Genomic DNA, 18,066 nt, shown 5'->3' with positions numbered 1-18,066 from the left:
TCATTATGCTAATGCATCTGTTATTGGTTGTAGCCCCAAACAATGAACCAATGGAGGTGGAAGTGGTGGAAGGTAACCAAGTACATTTACTAGGTGTTTTATGTACCATTACTTTAAGTACATTGAGTATTTTATGTGTATAGCTGCTCTATTATGTATTCATTCTTTGTACAGTGCTGTAACACAATTCATGACATTTGTCTTCAGTGAAGAATGATGCATTCATTTTCCACACACACACACACACACACACACACACACACACACACACACACACACACACACACACACACACACACACACACACACACACACACACACACACACGCACGCGTTCAATTCCACGACAGACATCTCCAGGAATCCTCTTGGCCTGAACTCTGCAAGTTGGCATTAGAGGGAAGCCTGAACTGCAGATTCATAAGTGTGTGCTAACTGTCAGAGCTTCCTCTTTCTGCGACCGTTTCCCCTGACAGCTGCACAAAGCTGATACTGTATCAGCTCTAAGATCGCGGTTATGCACAGATCTGACACACACACACACACAGATTGCTGACAACACCGCTGTGCACAAAACAGAGGAACACAGAAAACAAACAGTTCTCTTCTCACTCGTCATATCTGGGAGAGGTGTAGGTGGATGGTTTGGTGAAAAAAAAAACTCTTTCCTTCTTATGGTTTCAGGCGCTCCTCCTGGCCTTGATACAATATGCAAACAACCATGTTACTGCAAAGGTCAGTGATTACATTGATTGAATGGAGATGACAGGTAGCATCTGGCCTACCTGTGGATAGAAATCCCATGCTGTGCCGGAGCACACACACACAAACACAAACACACATTCGCTCTCTCTCTCTCACACAGTCCAAAGTTTACACTCAGGATTATCTACCACCAAGCTGCCATCTCAGACCCTCAGCCGGTGTCAAAATGATTGACACAGAGCACGTCCTCCCCACCTTGTGTGGAAGAGATGCGCTCAAAGCTGCCAAACCCAAGGAAAGGTACCAGAGAGTCTAATAATGAGAGGCAAATGGAAGTCTCTCCAGGAATGGCTAATCTTAACGGACAGCGGCAAGAACAGGCGGAGAATAACCTTTTGGAATAAAAGAGGGATTACCAAGACACTTCAGCAGCGGAGGGAAAACCACTGCACGCACAAATAAACAGGGAGAGTGCACCAAGAGCAGCCGGGACGCAATTTAATCAAGGGACACTGGTGTGTGTGTGTGTGTGTATTGGTTTAAGGAACATAAACTAATCCTACAACAGCTATAAATTGTTCAATTATAATGAGCACATGGCTCTTCACAAACCATCACTTTTCTTCCATCATTTCTCCTTCCCCCATTATGCACCTGTGTATTGCCTGGATACACCCGCAGGCCTATCTCATTCCAGCACAAAGTGGCGCCTGTTAATCCAAAATGTGGCAGCCTGAAGCGCAGCGATGGGTCCAAATATCTAAAAAGTACTTTTAGAGACCTGAAGTCTGCTGCAGCTACTGTGTCTTAATAATACACCCCATTGTGACTGCACTTCTGTCCTCTACTGCCTCTCGAGTTCAAAACTCATTGATATTTAGTCACTAACCTCAAAGCAGCGCCCACAGGTGGAAAGTGACATTTACTCAAAAACTGAACTTCAACTGAACTGGATTTTTTTTCCTTGCATTTATGCGACAAGCCTGTTTTCAAAAAGTTGATATGCTGTTTCAAATAAACACATTTATTCTAAATTTTGTGCTTCAAAATCTTATGTATTATTCAATTAAATCAGCTTTTTGTTTTGATATAATTACAGTTGACAGTAATCAAATATGCTGCATCACCCACAGCGGCCGTATTTCTTTACATGCTGCATACCAAATGACATGACTCTGCATACTTAATTTGGATTTTTAATCAAGTACTCTTACAACCAAATCTTTCATCACTTGCTGCACTGTCATGCTTCTGATCTGTGAATTAATGAGAACGAAGAAGAGGAGGGCTGGATCTGCAGAGAAAACTCTGATCCCTCTCCCTGGTCATATGTCCTGCTGACAGAAAGCTTCTAAAATTGGACTGTGTTTCTTCTTTGGAACAGCCAATCACAATACGCCTGAAGGCAAGTGAGAAGAAGTAAAAAAAAAAAAAAAAAAATACAGAGCACCTCTTATTATTTACGGCATACACACATTCTAATTTTAGCCAAAGAGAGATCTGATTGGGAAAGAATTCAGGAGGCAGTGACCTGCCAGAGGAGGCAAAATAAACACACAGCAAGAGTTTTGGATGACGGGCGGGTGAAACGTGTAATCGCAGCACTGCAGCTAATACCAACAAGTCAGGCGGTGTAGTTTCACCCGATGCCGGGGGTTACATTTTCAGTCACTCTCTATTGGCACCAACGTGGAGAGGGTAATTTGATCTTTATAGGTGTTTAGACAAGGGTCACATTGATCAGAGGGCGCCATCTGGAGGCTAGGGTGCATATTAATTAGTTACTGCACTTCAACGCTGATTCGGAATCCAATGGAACAACCGTGATTATTTCTGCTTTGTTTTATTTTGTTTTTTTTTGGGGACAGTTCAGTGGCTGATATGCCAACAAAAACAACAAAACTTGTAACATTACAGGAATAAAAACATTAAGAGCAATATAAAATACGTTCGGACGGACTGACAGCTGGCCCTAATGCATTCAAATCATAATTCATAAATATAAATTCAGTTTTAATGCAGATGATTCAAGCTTTTTGTAGCACTTCCCACATGAGTGAAAACGCAACATGTCTACGGGTTGTAAGACATGCTGAAACAAAGGTGTATTAAAGCTTCGAATGACCTTTATGACAGAAAAATGAAGGTCAGAGCCAAAGGCACAAAGTCCTTGAAGTCCATAGTGTTCATGTGACAAGACAAAATTATATTTAAATGTTTCAGTGGTCAATATTTACTCTTTGATAATACCGCAGGCCAAACAAAAATAATTAATGCCAAAGGGTAGATAAGGACATAAATGGTAGTTTAAAAAAAAAAAAGACAGAAATTATAGACAAACAGCCAGATGTGAACCAGGATCCAATGATGGCCCAGTGGGTCATAACCATTTAACAGCCCTAGAGACTCCAGAGGTCAAACACACAGACAGATTGGACATGCACTCTTCAGTGTGTGTGTGTGTGTGTGTCTGGATTTGTGTTTACAAATACACAGCATTCCAGCACCACAACATAAGGCTATGACTGTGGGCAAAATGCGCAGAATACACCTGTGCTTGTTGTGTAACGTGGTGATGTCACCACCAGGTCCGCCGTACACACACACATCTGTCAAGTATGAATAAATAATTTGGCTTATTTGGCTGTCCTGAGTCCATGTTTTAAGTGCTATGGCTGATAAAGTAATATGCATGTCCATATGTGTACACTGGGAACCTGTAACATGTTTGTGTGTGTTTGACTGTGTACTCAGTTCTTCTTCTTGATTCCAGAGCCGCGATTGTTGAACAAGCTGAGTCCTGATCTGCCATTCCCATTAGCCACTCCGGAGACTGTGACCCCGGGCTGCTGGAGCACTTTGTCCAACGTGGTTTTCTTAATGGCGGCTGGAGAGATACGTTCCTGGTCTGCCAAGGACTGCAACTCCCTGGGAGAAAAAGGGAAACCCAGGTGTCAGGACTGCAGTACAAACGTAACGTGACTTGACAAGCACCGGAGAGAAAACAATAGTCTCACCGTGTCCTGATGCATGACGCCTCCACTGCGTTGATCAGGAGGCTGCGGAAGCCGCCGCTCTCCAAGACGTGGAGGGCGTGAATGGTGGCACCGCCTGGTGAGCACACGTTGTCCTTCAGCTGGCCAGGGTGCTGCTCTGAATCCAGCAGCATTTTAGCTGCTCCCTGAGGAGAAACCACAACAAAAAATTAATTTACTGAAGCAGCTGATACCCGATTCCCTCTCAGCAGCTTCGCAGGCTCATTTCATGTCATGTGAATTCAGACATATAAGCAGATGTTCCTAAATGCTTCTAAAGTAAAACATTTTTCCAGCAGCATGTTGTTATAACAATAGAAAAATGTGCAAACAAGAGACCACATTTTTTTGCCATCTCTTAGTATATAATAAAAGAAACAAAACAAAACAAAGTAGCAAGAAGCTGAACGGAGCCTTAAGCAACTGCCACGATAACAAAAGCATGAAATGAATAATTCCCACTAATTTATTTTGATAAAGTGCCAAACTCTTTTTTCAATGCAGCCTGCATTAACAAAAATCAAACTATGAGTTTTTATGTTTTAAAAAAAATGTAGAGCCTGCAGCTTTACACTTGCAGCTGCAAGATCCCCTTTATTTATTTATTTATTTATTTATTTATTTGTAATTTTGGCAAGCAAGAGTGCCCTGTAGGTGTTTATTTTTCTGGCATTTCATTATTCCACAGAACAAAAGTCAGCAGTTATCAGACAGTAAAATTGCTGGCTGCAATGAAAGCAGCAGCTTAATGAGTTCTTTGCCATCAAACATGCACAAGAGTGGATCAAAGAGACTTAATGTTAGGAGTACAACACAAAAAACACACAAAAAAAGAAACACTGACCAACAGAGCCTGAGCTCCAAGTCTGACAGCAAGTCTCCTGGGCAAACCCATCTTCACTCCTCCATCTGCAAGAGCATCCAGCGCTGTGAACGCCTGTTCAAACACAGTTGCCAACAATGTCACCAACAGATTACATTTTAGTCAGTCCTGTCCTGAACTACTACACTTCATAAGGTTGGAAAAATAAACTGCCTCTTTAAGGAGCAACTGGTCCTTCAGAAATGCTGTCAGACAGCCAGTCTGGAAAACCAAATGTACTCAGACACTCTTTTTAAAAATACCAGCTCTGTGCAGCCAGCAGATAAAAACCCTCTGACACACTAATTCATTTTCTTAACGGCTGTGCTTAAAAAGCAGGAAGGTCTGAGATTTGAAAATACAAGTCATTACCACAGCTGGTCTTCCTCGCGTTTTCTAAAGGAAGCATTCATTAGAGAAAAACATGCATTCAACCTCTTCTTCCTGTTTTCCCGATGTCTAGATCTCAGGTTTTATTAAGCACAAACTCGCAGCCACTGACAGTGTGAACGTAACACAATTCAGTCAGCATGGTCTCATCTCTGTGTAAAGACAAAATACTTTGTTGTTTCATGAGCTAAGTAATAAACACAAAACAATAAGCACAAACAGTATATTCTGCATGTTTATCTGTGAAGATGCTTCAGCTCCCTTTTCTCTCATATTAATCGAATGATGGAAATTCCTATGAAAGTTCTGGCTCTAAAAGTAACATAAGACCTGGCCTCCCATCTTCAAAAGATGTAGATTAACAGTACATTAATCCAATAAAATCAATGTCAGTGTTTCCTCTACCATTATATTTAAGACCTCACAGTAAACACCCCACCCTATAAACAGCCACCTTTCATTAAAAAGAAGTTACTTACATATGCAGGTCCGCTGCCACTCAGACCAGTGACAGCATCAATGAGGTCCTCCTCCACTTCTGTGCAGTAACCTACACTGGCCATCAGCTGCTCTAGTAGCTTGCCATCCTCCACCTTAAAAAAGAAACGCTGATTAGTTCATTTTTATAGCTTTCTTTCCATAGTTTGGTTAGCAAACTAGCCACTAAGCTAATACAAACAGGCTGACCAGGCTGATCTACTAGCTGATTGTAGCTAAATACAGCTACTTATATTATGTATTCTAAATCACACAAGCTATGCTAACCCAAATCTCTACTCGCTATTGAAGCTATTCAGAAAGTGACCCTATTTTAAAAATCCTGATTTGATCTTTTTACCTCTGCATGTGTCCCTGTTGCATACACTGTGGCTCCCTCTTTCACCACCACTGGAGTGTTTGTCATACACCTCATGACTTTAGGAGCTGTACGGTACTGAAGCAGCTTCTGTAAGATTACAAAGAAAATATGGAAGTATGTAAAGACACTAATGATAGAAACAGTATTTCTTTTTTCAATTACAATTCATTTGTGAGGGAAAGTATGGAGCTGAGTGAGGCTGACCTTCTCTATGGAGCTGATGGTAACACCTGCAGCACAAGACACAATGAGATGACGGTCCTCGATGTCTGGTCCTATCTCATCTAGAACAAAAGGGATAATATGGGGCTTCACAGCCAAAAAGAGCACGTCGCTCTTGTTGACAGTCTCTTTGTTGCTTGTCGTCAAACTCACTCCCATTTTCTATGAGAGAGAGGGTGGAAAACAGGTGTAATGCACAGAAACACACGTTTTAAACCATCTGACAAGCGTATGCATGCACACACCACAAAACCAAGCGGAAACGTATCGCCTCACCCTCAGCCCTGACACGGTGGGCAAGTCTGTATCTGGGGAGCTAGCTGTAATTCTGTGTGCTGTAATCACACCTGGTGAAGCAGACAGAAGGATAGAAGGATAAGATAGAAATAAACATTATGGTAAAGATCAGAATAACAAAACAAAAGTGGAAAATTTGACATGACTGAACTCACCTGCAGCGGTGAAACCTTTTACCAGTGCATGAGCCAGTTGGCCCGCTCCAATGAATCCAACACTCATCCTGTGAGCGATGTGGCGTTTCTTAACTGCAAAAAAATAATCAGAAGGCCTACAGCAGATTAACATTCATGCAACAATACACAAGATGAATTTTATATTTCATTTCTGAGCTGACAGAAAAGTAAAGAAGCAGCTTTAGAGGTGATGAAATGGGAAAAATCCTGGAGCTGGTCCACAGACTGAAAAATGATGCAACACCTTTGACATTTGGCAGCAACTAAGAGTGACTGCTCGGTTACTGATTTACAACGCCTTCACATTCATAATTAGCAAAACAGAAGAAAATCTTTGCATATTTTAAAACGACATTTTTTTATCTGATAGTTTAGAATGCACAATTAGGTTAGTAAAAGTAAGACAAAGATTTAGATTGTACTTTAAGTCGTCATGTTCACCTTCTAACAGTTTAATGCTTGCTAATAAATTATGAAGCATTAGCATTACCTAGTTGATGCTAATCAGAATGATAACTGCATTTCGTTGCTAGCACCTGTCGGCTAGATGCTCTGCTAGCTAAAATTCACAACCTCATATGAATGAGCAACAGACTAGACACACATTAAAAACACGCCGTTACCTGTCTCTAAATGTTCCCGCTGAGGTCTCTGAGTTGACGGCTGTAATATGTCGCCGTGACTGTTATGTCCGGGGGTGAGAAAAGAACAGAAAACACCACTTTTTGTGTCAACGTGGCTTCCTTTTTTACTCAACTATCATGGAAGCTCCAGCGACGATGGGCAAGGATGCTGGCCAATCGCGCAATAGATAATCCGAGTTTTTGACCAATGAGAGACAAGATAAAGGAATGTGGGCGGGGTTTCTATCCGGTTTGCCCAGTTGCATCAGTCCTGTGTGTCTCGTCAAGGAAACGCTGCCAGGAGGAATATAGGTCACATATTGAGGCTGTGAGTTGAAAGTAGGTTATGTTTGCATTGGAAATAGCAGGTACTCAGCAGCGCCTATTCAGACCATGACTGACTGAACAAAGAGACACTGGTCCACCTCTACAGAAAGCTGATGATGGTTGGATGGAGGCTGGTGTGATTTATGCGTAAACCTTAATACCACCTAATAAACCGGGAATAACTCATTAATGTTGGTGGTTATTGACAGTTTAACATGAACACAATAAAATATTATTTAACCTTATGTGAGTCTACTACTGTATATATGGTATTAGAAAGCTACCTAATGGACTGGACCTTCACACGACACTGCTAGAGGAGCTACTAGTGTCTAGTCTGCCCCTTAATCCAGTGTTAATCTCCAAACAGAGAGAGTATCCTTGTGCACAATTACAGGTACATTCAAGCGACTGATGTTCATGTCTAATATCGAAATCATCCAACTTCCAACCTGCATGATGAGCAGCTGAATAGGGTGAAGAGTCAGTGTCAGTGAGTCCAATGCAGGGTGCAAACAAACTGTAGGTGTCCATTTCTGTTACACTGGTCTACCTCACTTTGTACGGCTTTATGGTAAAAGTACATTGGTGTCATGTATATATGGGACTGGTGGAGTAGAGGATCGACTCTGTAGATCTTGTTTCTGCTCTATACGATGACATAAAATTTTATAATTTTGTACTCGATTGGTTTTATCCTGCTTCTTCTGTGTTTCTTACTGATTAACCCTTTCAGACAGTAAATGCAAATACAGGTTTAATCACATGAGACATGAGTCTAGATTAACATTTACACCACCTTTAACCCACTATATATTAATTTAACAGTTCAGCTAGTTACTTTTAAAATATGGAATCACTTTATTTCAATGTTGCACATAAAATTAACCATCAGATGTTGCGTTTGTGTTACTATATCTGTAATATATCACTTCGATACTTACTTAAATTTAATATAAACATTTGTCAACATTACAGATCACATTTTATATAAAAAATATCAGGATGTCAAAATAATGCGGCTTTGTATATCTTTGGTTTAATTCTTTCTTGTATAATTCTGTGGACACAGCTACAGTAATGTACTGTATGTATGAACTGATTTGGTGATGCATATTTTTAGCAGCTCAATATAATTTAAACATGAATCACTAAACCCTTTCAGGTTACCAGAGTCTTGTGTTATTTTAGAGATGTGAATTTAAATGGTGGGTTGTTATTCCAGAAGGAGGCTGTGGTGCTTTCTTCCTTTCTTTCCCTTTAGATTTGACAGAATTTGAAATAAAGCAGAATCAGATGGTGCGTACGCTAATGAGCCGTGGAGTATGAATACAGTTTGGCTGGCTTTCCCTCGAGAAGTCCGCTGTTTCATTTTCTCAAAATTAGCCATGAACTTGGCCTGTAACTGTCAGTTTGATGCTAAAATCTCCCCTCTACACATTTTAATGGGATTGACCCTCTTTCTGTCTATCTGCCTATCTTGTATGCTTTCTTTCCTTGTGCCAAATTGTGCCATGCCAGGCTAAATTTACATTGCACAGGAAGAAGTGGTGTGCCCCTTCGGAGGGACCGCATTCCATGTATTTTCTCACAGGAATGCAGAATGAGAGATTGCTCCTGTCTATATATACAGCAGAATACCAGGCTTGAGGTTGAGCTCTGAATCTACCAGCTGTTCGGTCCGCTTGGCACAGTGATATAATGTCATCCGTTAAAAACTCAGTTGTTCAGGTTCCAGCAACCTTTAGGCTAAATAGTGGGTTTTATTTGTAGATGTAAATATGGAGGTCTCTAGGGATTGACTTGCTCTTTAAGTCATCATCAATCAGCCATTTGAGGAAATGCATTTTTTTGGCACCTCAAAGGTTGTTTTACAACCCATCCTCACCAGTAGAACCTAACATGAGGCTGATATTCCAGTCCTTGAAACCATAACATGTGGGAGTGGGTGAACGGGACTTGAACCTCCCACATAGTGAAACTCTGCGTTGGATACACCTCCACCTTACCCCATTCAGTGTCCTTAACTATGACGTTTGCTGCTATATTGCTCCCTTGTTTCAATGACATTTGGCAATATGATCACAGCACAATGTTGCATGATGGGAAATATGACCTGTGATGATGTACCCTGCCTCTCGCCCATTGATAGATTGACGGCTGGATGGACGGATGGATGGATGGAAGGACTGACGGACAGATGGATGGATGGACGGATAGATGGATGGATGGATGGACGGACAGACGGACGGACAGATGGATGGATGGATGAAGGAAGGACGGACAGATGGATGGATGGATGGAAGGATGGATGGATGAAGGAAGGACGGACAGATGGATGGATGGAAGGAAGGACGGACAGATGGATGGATGGATGGATGGATGGATGGATGGATGGATGGAAGGAAGGAAGGATGGACGGACAGACGGATGGATGGATGGATGGAAGGAAGGAAGGACGGACAGACGGAGGGATGGATGGATGGATGGAAGGAAGGACGGACAGAGGGATGGATGGATGGATGGAAGGAAGGACGGACAGAGGGATGGATGGATGGATGGACAGAGGGATGGATGGATGGATGGAAGGAAGGACGGACAGAGGGATGGATGGATGGATGGATGGATGGAAGGAAGGACGGACAGACGGATGGATGGATGGATGGATGGAAGGAAGGACGGATGGATGGAAGGAAGGAAGGACGGACAGATGGATGGATGGATGGATGGATGGACGGACGGACGGATGGAAGGAAGGACGGACAGATGGATGGAAGGAAGGAAGGACGGACAGACGGATGGATGGATGGATGGACAGAGGGATGGATGGGAAATACATCTGTATGTTCCTTTAGAAATAAATATAATGATAATGATTTGTCATATCTGGTGGCCAGCCAGATCACCTTTGTGGTAGTTTCAGTAGTTGTCTTCAGGACCACAATTTGGTCCACACACACAGACTATCAAGGTAAAAACCCCTGTCACTGGTGACAATGGTGTTGCAACCAGTAACAGAGACATGTACAAGTGTGTGAGTTATGTGCTGAGGAAGAACTAAGGGAAGGCATATTCACATGATTCTAAAGCATCTGACGACGTTCCACTGTCAGCCAATCATCTGCTGAGGTCTGCACAGACAGAAGAGCTGTCTAATCTAGAAGTTCTCCTTAAAACAATTCAAATTGAGGTAATTCAATGTCAAATGTCAGAAGCAGTTCATACTCAGAACAGAAACTTGAGTGAATCAGGAACATATTCCCTTCAAATGGGAATTCTGTTCATTTTTCTTCCCCTCTGTTGCGTCCATTTGTGGATGATTACCGAAAAATCTGTTCTCTGAGCCTAATCTCAAACAAGCTCAAATTTTCATGTATCGCTGCAACTCTGCCTCTCAGTCTGACAGACACACAAAGTCAATTTACCACTGCCTGCCTCTGTTCTATCTATCACTCAGAGTCAGTTAGTGCGCCAAGGCGTGACAACACTTATTCAGTGTTTCTTTCCTTTTTTTTTGTCAAAACCCAGAGAGATTTATTAAAAATACCAGAGAGCAGCACACAGCAACAAGCAGATCTAGGTGAGGCTTTCACAACAATTTGTTGCAAGCAGTGATTAGAGTCCCGAGGTATGTGTGTGTGTGTGTGTGTGTGCTCGGCAGTGTGAGAAGGAGAGAGCTTTGTTGAGAAGATGTGCATATTTAATACCACAGACAGACAGGAAATCTTTCCCAAGTGTTCTTACGTCTCCCTCTTGCAATCTGAGACAGGAGTGAGTGACGAAGACAGAATACAAAAGAAACGACAGCAGGAAGGTTGTGTAGTGTCAGCTTTCAATTTAATGCCAGAGCCAAAACTAATAAAGGATTTCCCACAGCACATCATAAACATCAGACTGAAGATCCCACACAAATCTGCAGGAAAGAAGCTGTACAGTAAGTCAGATATCTTCTGTGTTTCTATACAGCGTTCAGCAGGTGTTGAACCTTTTCTGAGGGGTCAGGGCCAGGTCAGGTGATGATGCTTAATAACTTTCCATTAAACATATATCTGTGGATGCTCTCATTCATCCATGTCATAGTCATGTCACTCCCCTGAAGAAGCCACTTGGGGGAGTGGCGAAACGTCTTCAAAAAACAATCCTTGAGTCCAGCTGCCTCGATTTAAACTCTTGGAAATTTCCATTAAACAGAAATATCACTTTACTAAGACACACCTAAAAAAAATGCCAATCATATCTGAACTTTTTTAAAAGTGTCTTGCCCAGGGACACATCGGCATGCAGCCAAGGCAGGGGACAACCCTCAACCACTAAGACAAATTTGTACAATTTAAGCATAAAAGAGACTTCTTAAAAATGTTTTAAACAAAGTCATTCTCTTGAAAACAATCAGTGAGGTATCACAGTTGTGACAGAGAGAGCTCACTGCACTCCAGCTTCTGAAAACACCTGCAATCAGCTCTGCTCACAGTGAGCGTTCTCACAGCAAGGCGTCCTACAGGAGACGACACACACTCAGATCCTCTGGGACCAAAGATGGGAGACTTGTACCAATGTTCCACACGACATTTGGCATAACAAAAAGCCACGAGCAATGATGGAGGAGGGGGTGGGGGCGCTGACATCAGCAACATGCGCCATCAGAGATTAGTCACAACACTGAGCCAGCCGGCCCCTTTCCCTCCATGTGCCTCAAGCTGGAAAGTCGGGAGGGGACAGTTATGATGGACACCTGTCGCAGCTCATCTGTGTCAGGCCAGTCTGCGCACTGCTATGTTTAAAGACAGAGGCCCGCAAGCAGAGACAAGTCAAATGAGTGCCAAACATGGAACAGCTGCTAAATGGAGGTCTGCAGAGGAACAGGGGGGCCTTAACAGAGCTGCAGATCGCTCTGTGGAGACACTTTTCATCACGTTCTGAGGCCGCTGTTACATCTTAGTCTGGAAATATCAGTCAGGAGAACAGTGCAAGAGGGATCAACTGATATAATTATGGGAAATATTTGAGAAATTCTTTCCAAAGAAGCAAACATTCACAGACACATGAAGTTTTTAATGCTGCTAAAATCATCCCCAGTTTATGTAAACCCACTTCAAACCCACCACTCATCTGCTCTGTCTGCACGGACACGTTATTCTCTTGTATTTACTGGCACAATGTTTTAAATAGCAAATCTCCAAAGGCACACAGTGACGTTTTCAGACTCAAACAGATTTGGGTACAAGAGCAGACCAACTGGTGCTGGATTTACTGCTGAACACTGAGATAGTTTTGCAAGACGTATGCTGTGCCATGGTCGCCTCGCAAGGACTTAATATAATACATCCATAGAACTCACAGACGTGACAGGGCACTACACTGATCCTGGATTAGAGGGATGAGATTCAGTGAGGTGACCAAAGCAGAGATGGAGAGGAAGAGGAGCAGAGAATGACTGCTGTGATGTGTGATGGAGAACAGAGGGGTGGGAGGGAAGTGAGTAAGAAATGAGAGAAATGTTTAGTTTTATTTTAGCCTGGCCAGCGATCCTGATTCTTTTTCTATTCTGTACAAAGAATTAGTCAGGTCTCTTTGGATTTGAAGTGGATTGGCAAGAGGCAGGATACATTTGGACAGACAACCAATCAGAGGAAGGAAACATGTGACGTAGGCAGCGCGACAACCAGACTAGTATATAAAGAAACCACATCCAAAACGGCATGCGGTGGAGCAGGTACACCGATTCTTGAAAATCCAAGGTGTGCAAATATTTTTCGACAATACAAGCAGCAAGTCATCACATAAAGCCCGGCCCATTCTCAATAAACAACAATAGGGTTTCCACAGAGAGGAACTGGCTGTGAAGAGGACGGATTCCTGACCCACTTAACAGAAGTAATTCTCACAAAGTGAATGAGTATGGCTGACCAGGCTAGTTTTATTTGCTCCAGCATGTCCTGACCTCGCTCCTGATGAGCTGATAAAAAAGGAAGAAGGCAAAGAGGAGAACCGCAGATGTGGTTCATCACCCTGTCATGCAAGGAAGCAAAATAGCAGCAAAATTTAAGTTCATTATCTCTATGAAAATGCAGATTTTTAGAGAGTACAGTTACTGAGGATTTGTTTTCAGTCCAGCGTGGCCCTATCGGGGCCTTGGTAGCTTATTCACGCTGGTTGTTTGTTGGATGATTTCTGTACTGTAGCCCTGTGTGGTGACACAAACACTGACGTCATTGATGTGCTGAAAAAAGGAAGACATTTTGTCAAAGAAATGAACAAGCACTGCAATAAACCGTTTGCTACAAATCACAGGTACATGAAAAAATACATAAAAAAATAAAAAAGGAAAGTGTTGTTACAGAAACATGCATTTAATTCCTCAGTGGAAGCTGATTGGTCCACGCCACCAATAGCTTGAAACCAGACAAGATGGATTTATGAGAATCCAGCTACCTCCTCCAGAGAAAAAGGTACAAAACGTGTTCCAAATTGTACCTTTGAATTTCCTCTTTTGGCCACTTGGGGGCAGCGACACATATTTTAAACAGAACACTGAAACATCATGACCTGGTGAGAGTAATATGTGTGTTTATTTAAAGGCTCCTGACTCTTTTACTGCTGAGAAACTTGTGGAGACACTCGGTGGGTTGTGTACAGTCAATTTGTGAATAAAGGTTTTTTTATGTCATGTCACCATTAACTTGAGAGTACGTTTATTTTACCTTGCAGTGTAAATGTCCCTTTAATCCCTAATGCTAGGTCATAATAGACCTTTCTTTAGATCAGCTCTTTACCTTTTCTTACAGACTAAAGGAAGCAGATCACAGAGAGGCTTTAAAGACTGCTGTGTCATGGCTTCAGTGTGAGTGCAGACAGCTCATGTTTATTTTTGGCAGCCTGGTTAAAGTCCATAGATCGCTGGTGTGGGGTTCGCAGATGACAGGGATGCCACAGATGCCAATGCCAGAATTTCTATTTATATTCTGGACTTTAACGTATTATTTGAAGAGAAATACAAGAAGCCACTGTGTGTGTGTGTGTGTGTGTGTGTTGTGCCACAGGTCAAGAATAGCAGGAGTGTCTTGTATTATGCGGATTTGGCAGGACATACCAGCAGGACCAAGCTGCTGGGGGGGGAGGTTGGTTCTCAGGGAAGACCGAGGGGTCAGACAGAGGGATGGGGTGTCACCTTGGCTGGGTGTGGCGGAGGAAGCATGGTGGTGACATTCCTTGTCAGTGCTTTCACCCCTCAGTCCTTTTTTGCATCTTCAAACAACAAATAAATAGACAGTGAAACCTGTGATGTCCACACAGTGCTACACCCTGGAGTTAACAGGCACATGAGTGGAGACAAATCGGATCCTCTGGGAATAGACCAGATCTGCCACATAAAGTGCAAAGTTGACAAAGGAGAACACCGACACTACAACTTGGCTGTCCCATGGACACTTCCCCCGTGGACAGGATGATGGCCTCCACGGTGAGCCGTATTTGGTGTCAAAGCAGAACACTGGCCACACCACCGATACACTCAGGTAGAGCAGAACTTCCAGGAGGGTGCACACCACCACTAAGCGGTCAAAGGGCATGCAGCGCACGTTCTTGGGCCTCCTGCACACAGTCATGATGACCACCAGTGTCGTCAGAGTGAAGCAGAAAGCATAGACCACCATGCAGTAGATTGTTCCACCGTGACGATAGTACTCGCTGCCGTTGGCCAGAGCTCCAAAGATGATGCAGGCTACAAAGCTTTGGACGACCTTTAGGAGTCCGGACACGGTGGCCATGTAGCCCACCACAATCTGGCCTGGTCTGGCTCGGCACAGGACCACTTCAGCCCCGTAGGCCAAGGTGCCAATGATGGAGCAGACGGTGACGGCGATGCGGAAATCTCTGACATCACAGCCGGCATAGGGGCACTCAGCTCGCACAAAGAACAGCGGGTAAACCACAGAGGCCGTCACATACCTGCAGGAGAGGCAAGAACGGTCAGAGTGGGTGAACATGGTGGGATGTAGTGCTTCAAAAGTCTTTGTGCAAAGATGGACACAGAACTTGTTAGCACTCAGTGATGCAGCAGATACATCTGAGAACTGAAATATTCCTCAAAAACAAAAGCCACAATAAGATGATCTGTTTAGTGAATGAACTTGTGGCTGCCGGGCTGGCAGACATGACAGCAATCCACAAATGGAGGTGGAGGTTGACATCCACCCAGGAGCCTCAGCAAAACTGCTTTAGTAGTATTTAGTATTTGACTAATCATGGTGGATCTATATAAAAACAGAGGTCATGGAGGAGGAGACCTACATCTAAACGTGTGACTTACATGAGCGTGGCGACGGCTGCACATGTGACTGTGAGATTGTCCCAGGATACGGGCAGGCAGCTGTGGAGACGGGTCGCATCCAGGAAAAACACCACGACTGACATGGAGAAGCAGAAGCACCACGCCGCCATGCAGAACACACCGTACGAGCCGCTGTATCCAGCGCTGTGGGTTACCATGGCTATCACAGCACAGCCCATGGCCAGCTGACAGAGACGGGCAGCACCCAGAGCCGAGCAGAGAGCCTCCTTTTTGAGGTATGGGCCATTCTGGGAATTCATGACTGTCACAGGTGATGAGAGAGAAGGCTGCTGCAGTTCCACAAACACAGTATGATGAAGTGGAGTTCAAAGTCTAAAGTTCAGTGACAAAACAAAAAGTATGAGCCACTCTAAGATGTTGAAATCAGTCCTGTGTGTTTTCACTTCTCTTGTCTCTCAGTCTGTGCTCTTCATTCACTATCACTTTCACTTTTCAACCCTTCAGGTGATATCACAACACCAAAATAAAGTGGAAGCATCCGTCCAGGTGTCTTCAGTTTCCTCTCTCTCCCTTTCAGACTTGGCTCTGAGTCTGTGTAGACTGTGTCACCAGGCAGGAACAAACTTTTTCACTTCACCTCAGTCCCTCACAAGTATCTAGAGTCAGTCATCCAGGAAAGCAGAAAAGATGAGCTCAAATTCCCGTCCGCCTGCGTTGGTCAGCTCTCATAGATCCTGCCAAGTCTGCTGAGAAATCGATGCCCCAGCAGAACCTCCAGACCTCTGACCCTTCAGCTGAAACAGTTCCGACCCCTCAAGAATCTTCTTGGCTCATCCATGCAGACTTTCCCTGTGTCACACACACTTTCTCCTTCCTCACTGTGCTGTTAGAGGAGGAGGAGGAGGAGGAGGAGGAGGAGGGGGTACTGTTGGTCAGTCAGACCAGAATGGAAGTTATTTAGGGTTGGGCCGTCACCACGTGAGTGTTGAACGGTTGTGTTCATGTGGCCGGGTGTGGAGTCGGGGCATGCAGACATGGCAGATCCTGAGGAATGAGGTGAAATAACTCAGCACCCTGATGTAAAGACCTGCACTCTGACAGGGATCAATACGTTCAATTATTTAAAAATAATAATGAACCCCTGGGAGTGCAGAGACAGGGTGAGCAGCAGTGAAAGACGTCTTTAGGTGTCTAAACCACAGCGTTTACTGTTTTCTATACCTGCAGGAGGTAAGTGTCTCAGTTATGAAGGCCTACAGTGTTAAATGGCATACAAATAAAAATAAATAAAATATATCTGACATTGTTTTTATTTATTGAATAAGCAGCGGTTTATTTCAGTTATAAAGACGTGATGTTTTAATAACATAAAACAAAATAAATCTGACATTTTTATGCTTTAGGAAATAAGCTGTGATTTATCTGTTGTGTTTAATAAAAATAAAACAAAATACATTTTGTACTTTATCAAATAATCTGTATTTTAGAGATGACAGAAATTCAATCTTTGAAGCAGCATTAAACGGTTGATATAGCAGCTGACATGTCTCACAGCTTTACCTCACCAACACTGTGTGGTTGAATTTTCAGAAAATATGAAAGGACCATCTATTATGAAAATGCGCCTCCTTGTGGTCATGCGAATAAGTGCATGTAAAATGTCATCATGGCAGCCGAGCAAATGGCAGACAAGGTTGCCCTGTAACATATGTTAGATGGTGAAATGGTCTGTTTTAACCCAAAGTAGGATCTTCTTCAATACACAACCAAACACCTGCAGTCCACCTGTCTGTCTGTCCACTGATGTGACAAAAATGTTCAAAAAAAGAGGAAACAAATATACATTCACTTATTTTTTTATACATGTATTATTATTATTAGTAGGTCATGATAATATTAAAGGACCTTCATGAATGATATATTTATGGTAAATCCCTTATTGATTTGTGCATGTAGAGAGTCCGGCTTCATCAGATCTGTCCTCAGGACTTTGTCTCCACCTGCTGGTGGAGGTCAGTCCATAATATGCTCCACATACTGTGACATGTTAATGCTACATACATATAAAAATATGCAGTTTCATCAGTGTGTGTGTGTGAGTGTGGTACAAAGTAAGCATGTGCTCCACACACAAACACACACTCCTGCTGCCCTCAGTGTTGGGCCTCTTTTTGAAGTTCCTCCTGCAGTGAAAAGTGAGGAGGCAGCTGGTGTGTTAGCAGCATGAGTGTGTTATAAGCGTGTGTAACAGTAACAACACATGACAACATGGCAGCATGC

At 43.1% G+C, this 18,066-nt stretch overlaps 2 protein-coding genes across 3 annotated transcripts; both read right to left on the bottom strand.

Moving 5' to 3' along the window:
- Positions 1–2,345: 2,345 nt before the first annotated feature.
- Positions 2,346–7,328, bottom strand: pycr1b (pyrroline-5-carboxylate reductase 1b). Of its 2 annotated transcripts, none has more exons than XM_028402710.1 (9): positions 7,170–7,328; positions 6,526–6,641; positions 6,350–6,420; positions 6,056–6,235; positions 5,831–5,938; positions 5,472–5,585; positions 4,585–4,677; positions 3,723–3,886; positions 2,346–3,633 (listed from the first exon to the last, which is right to left on the bottom strand). In XM_028402710.1, exons 2-9 carry the CDS (start codon positions 6,590–6,592, stop codon positions 3,456–3,458), a joined length of 975 nt encoding a protein of 324 aa, XP_028258511.1. In that variant the 5' UTR covers positions 6,593–6,641; positions 7,170–7,328; the 3' UTR covers positions 2,346–3,455. The 2 variants fall into 2 exon arrangements, with proteins under 2 accessions (XP_028258511.1, XP_028258518.1); XM_028402717.1 differs by having other exon boundaries at positions 2,347–3,633; positions 6,526–6,618; positions 7,170–7,291.
- Positions 7,329–13,858: 6,530 nt separating this feature from the next.
- LOC114437205 (myeloid-associated differentiation marker-like protein 2) lies at positions 13,859–16,664 on the bottom strand. The gene is made up of 2 exons (XM_028407741.1): positions 15,805–16,664; positions 13,859–15,443 (listed from the first exon to the last, which is right to left on the bottom strand). Exons 1-2 carry the CDS (start codon positions 16,083–16,085, stop codon positions 14,792–14,794), a joined length of 933 nt encoding a protein of 310 aa, XP_028263542.1. The 5' UTR covers positions 16,086–16,664; the 3' UTR covers positions 13,859–14,791.
- Between the last annotated feature and the right edge of the window lie 1,402 nt (positions 16,665–18,066).

This window comes from Parambassis ranga, chromosome 1 (assembly GCF_900634625.1).
Source record: "Parambassis ranga chromosome 1, fParRan2.1, whole genome shotgun sequence".
In the NCBI taxonomy this organism is placed as follows: Eukaryota; Metazoa; Chordata; class Actinopteri; family Ambassidae; genus Parambassis; species Parambassis ranga.
Note: the sequence above shows the minus strand (reverse complement) of the source record. Positions and strands in the feature narration are given on the sequence as shown.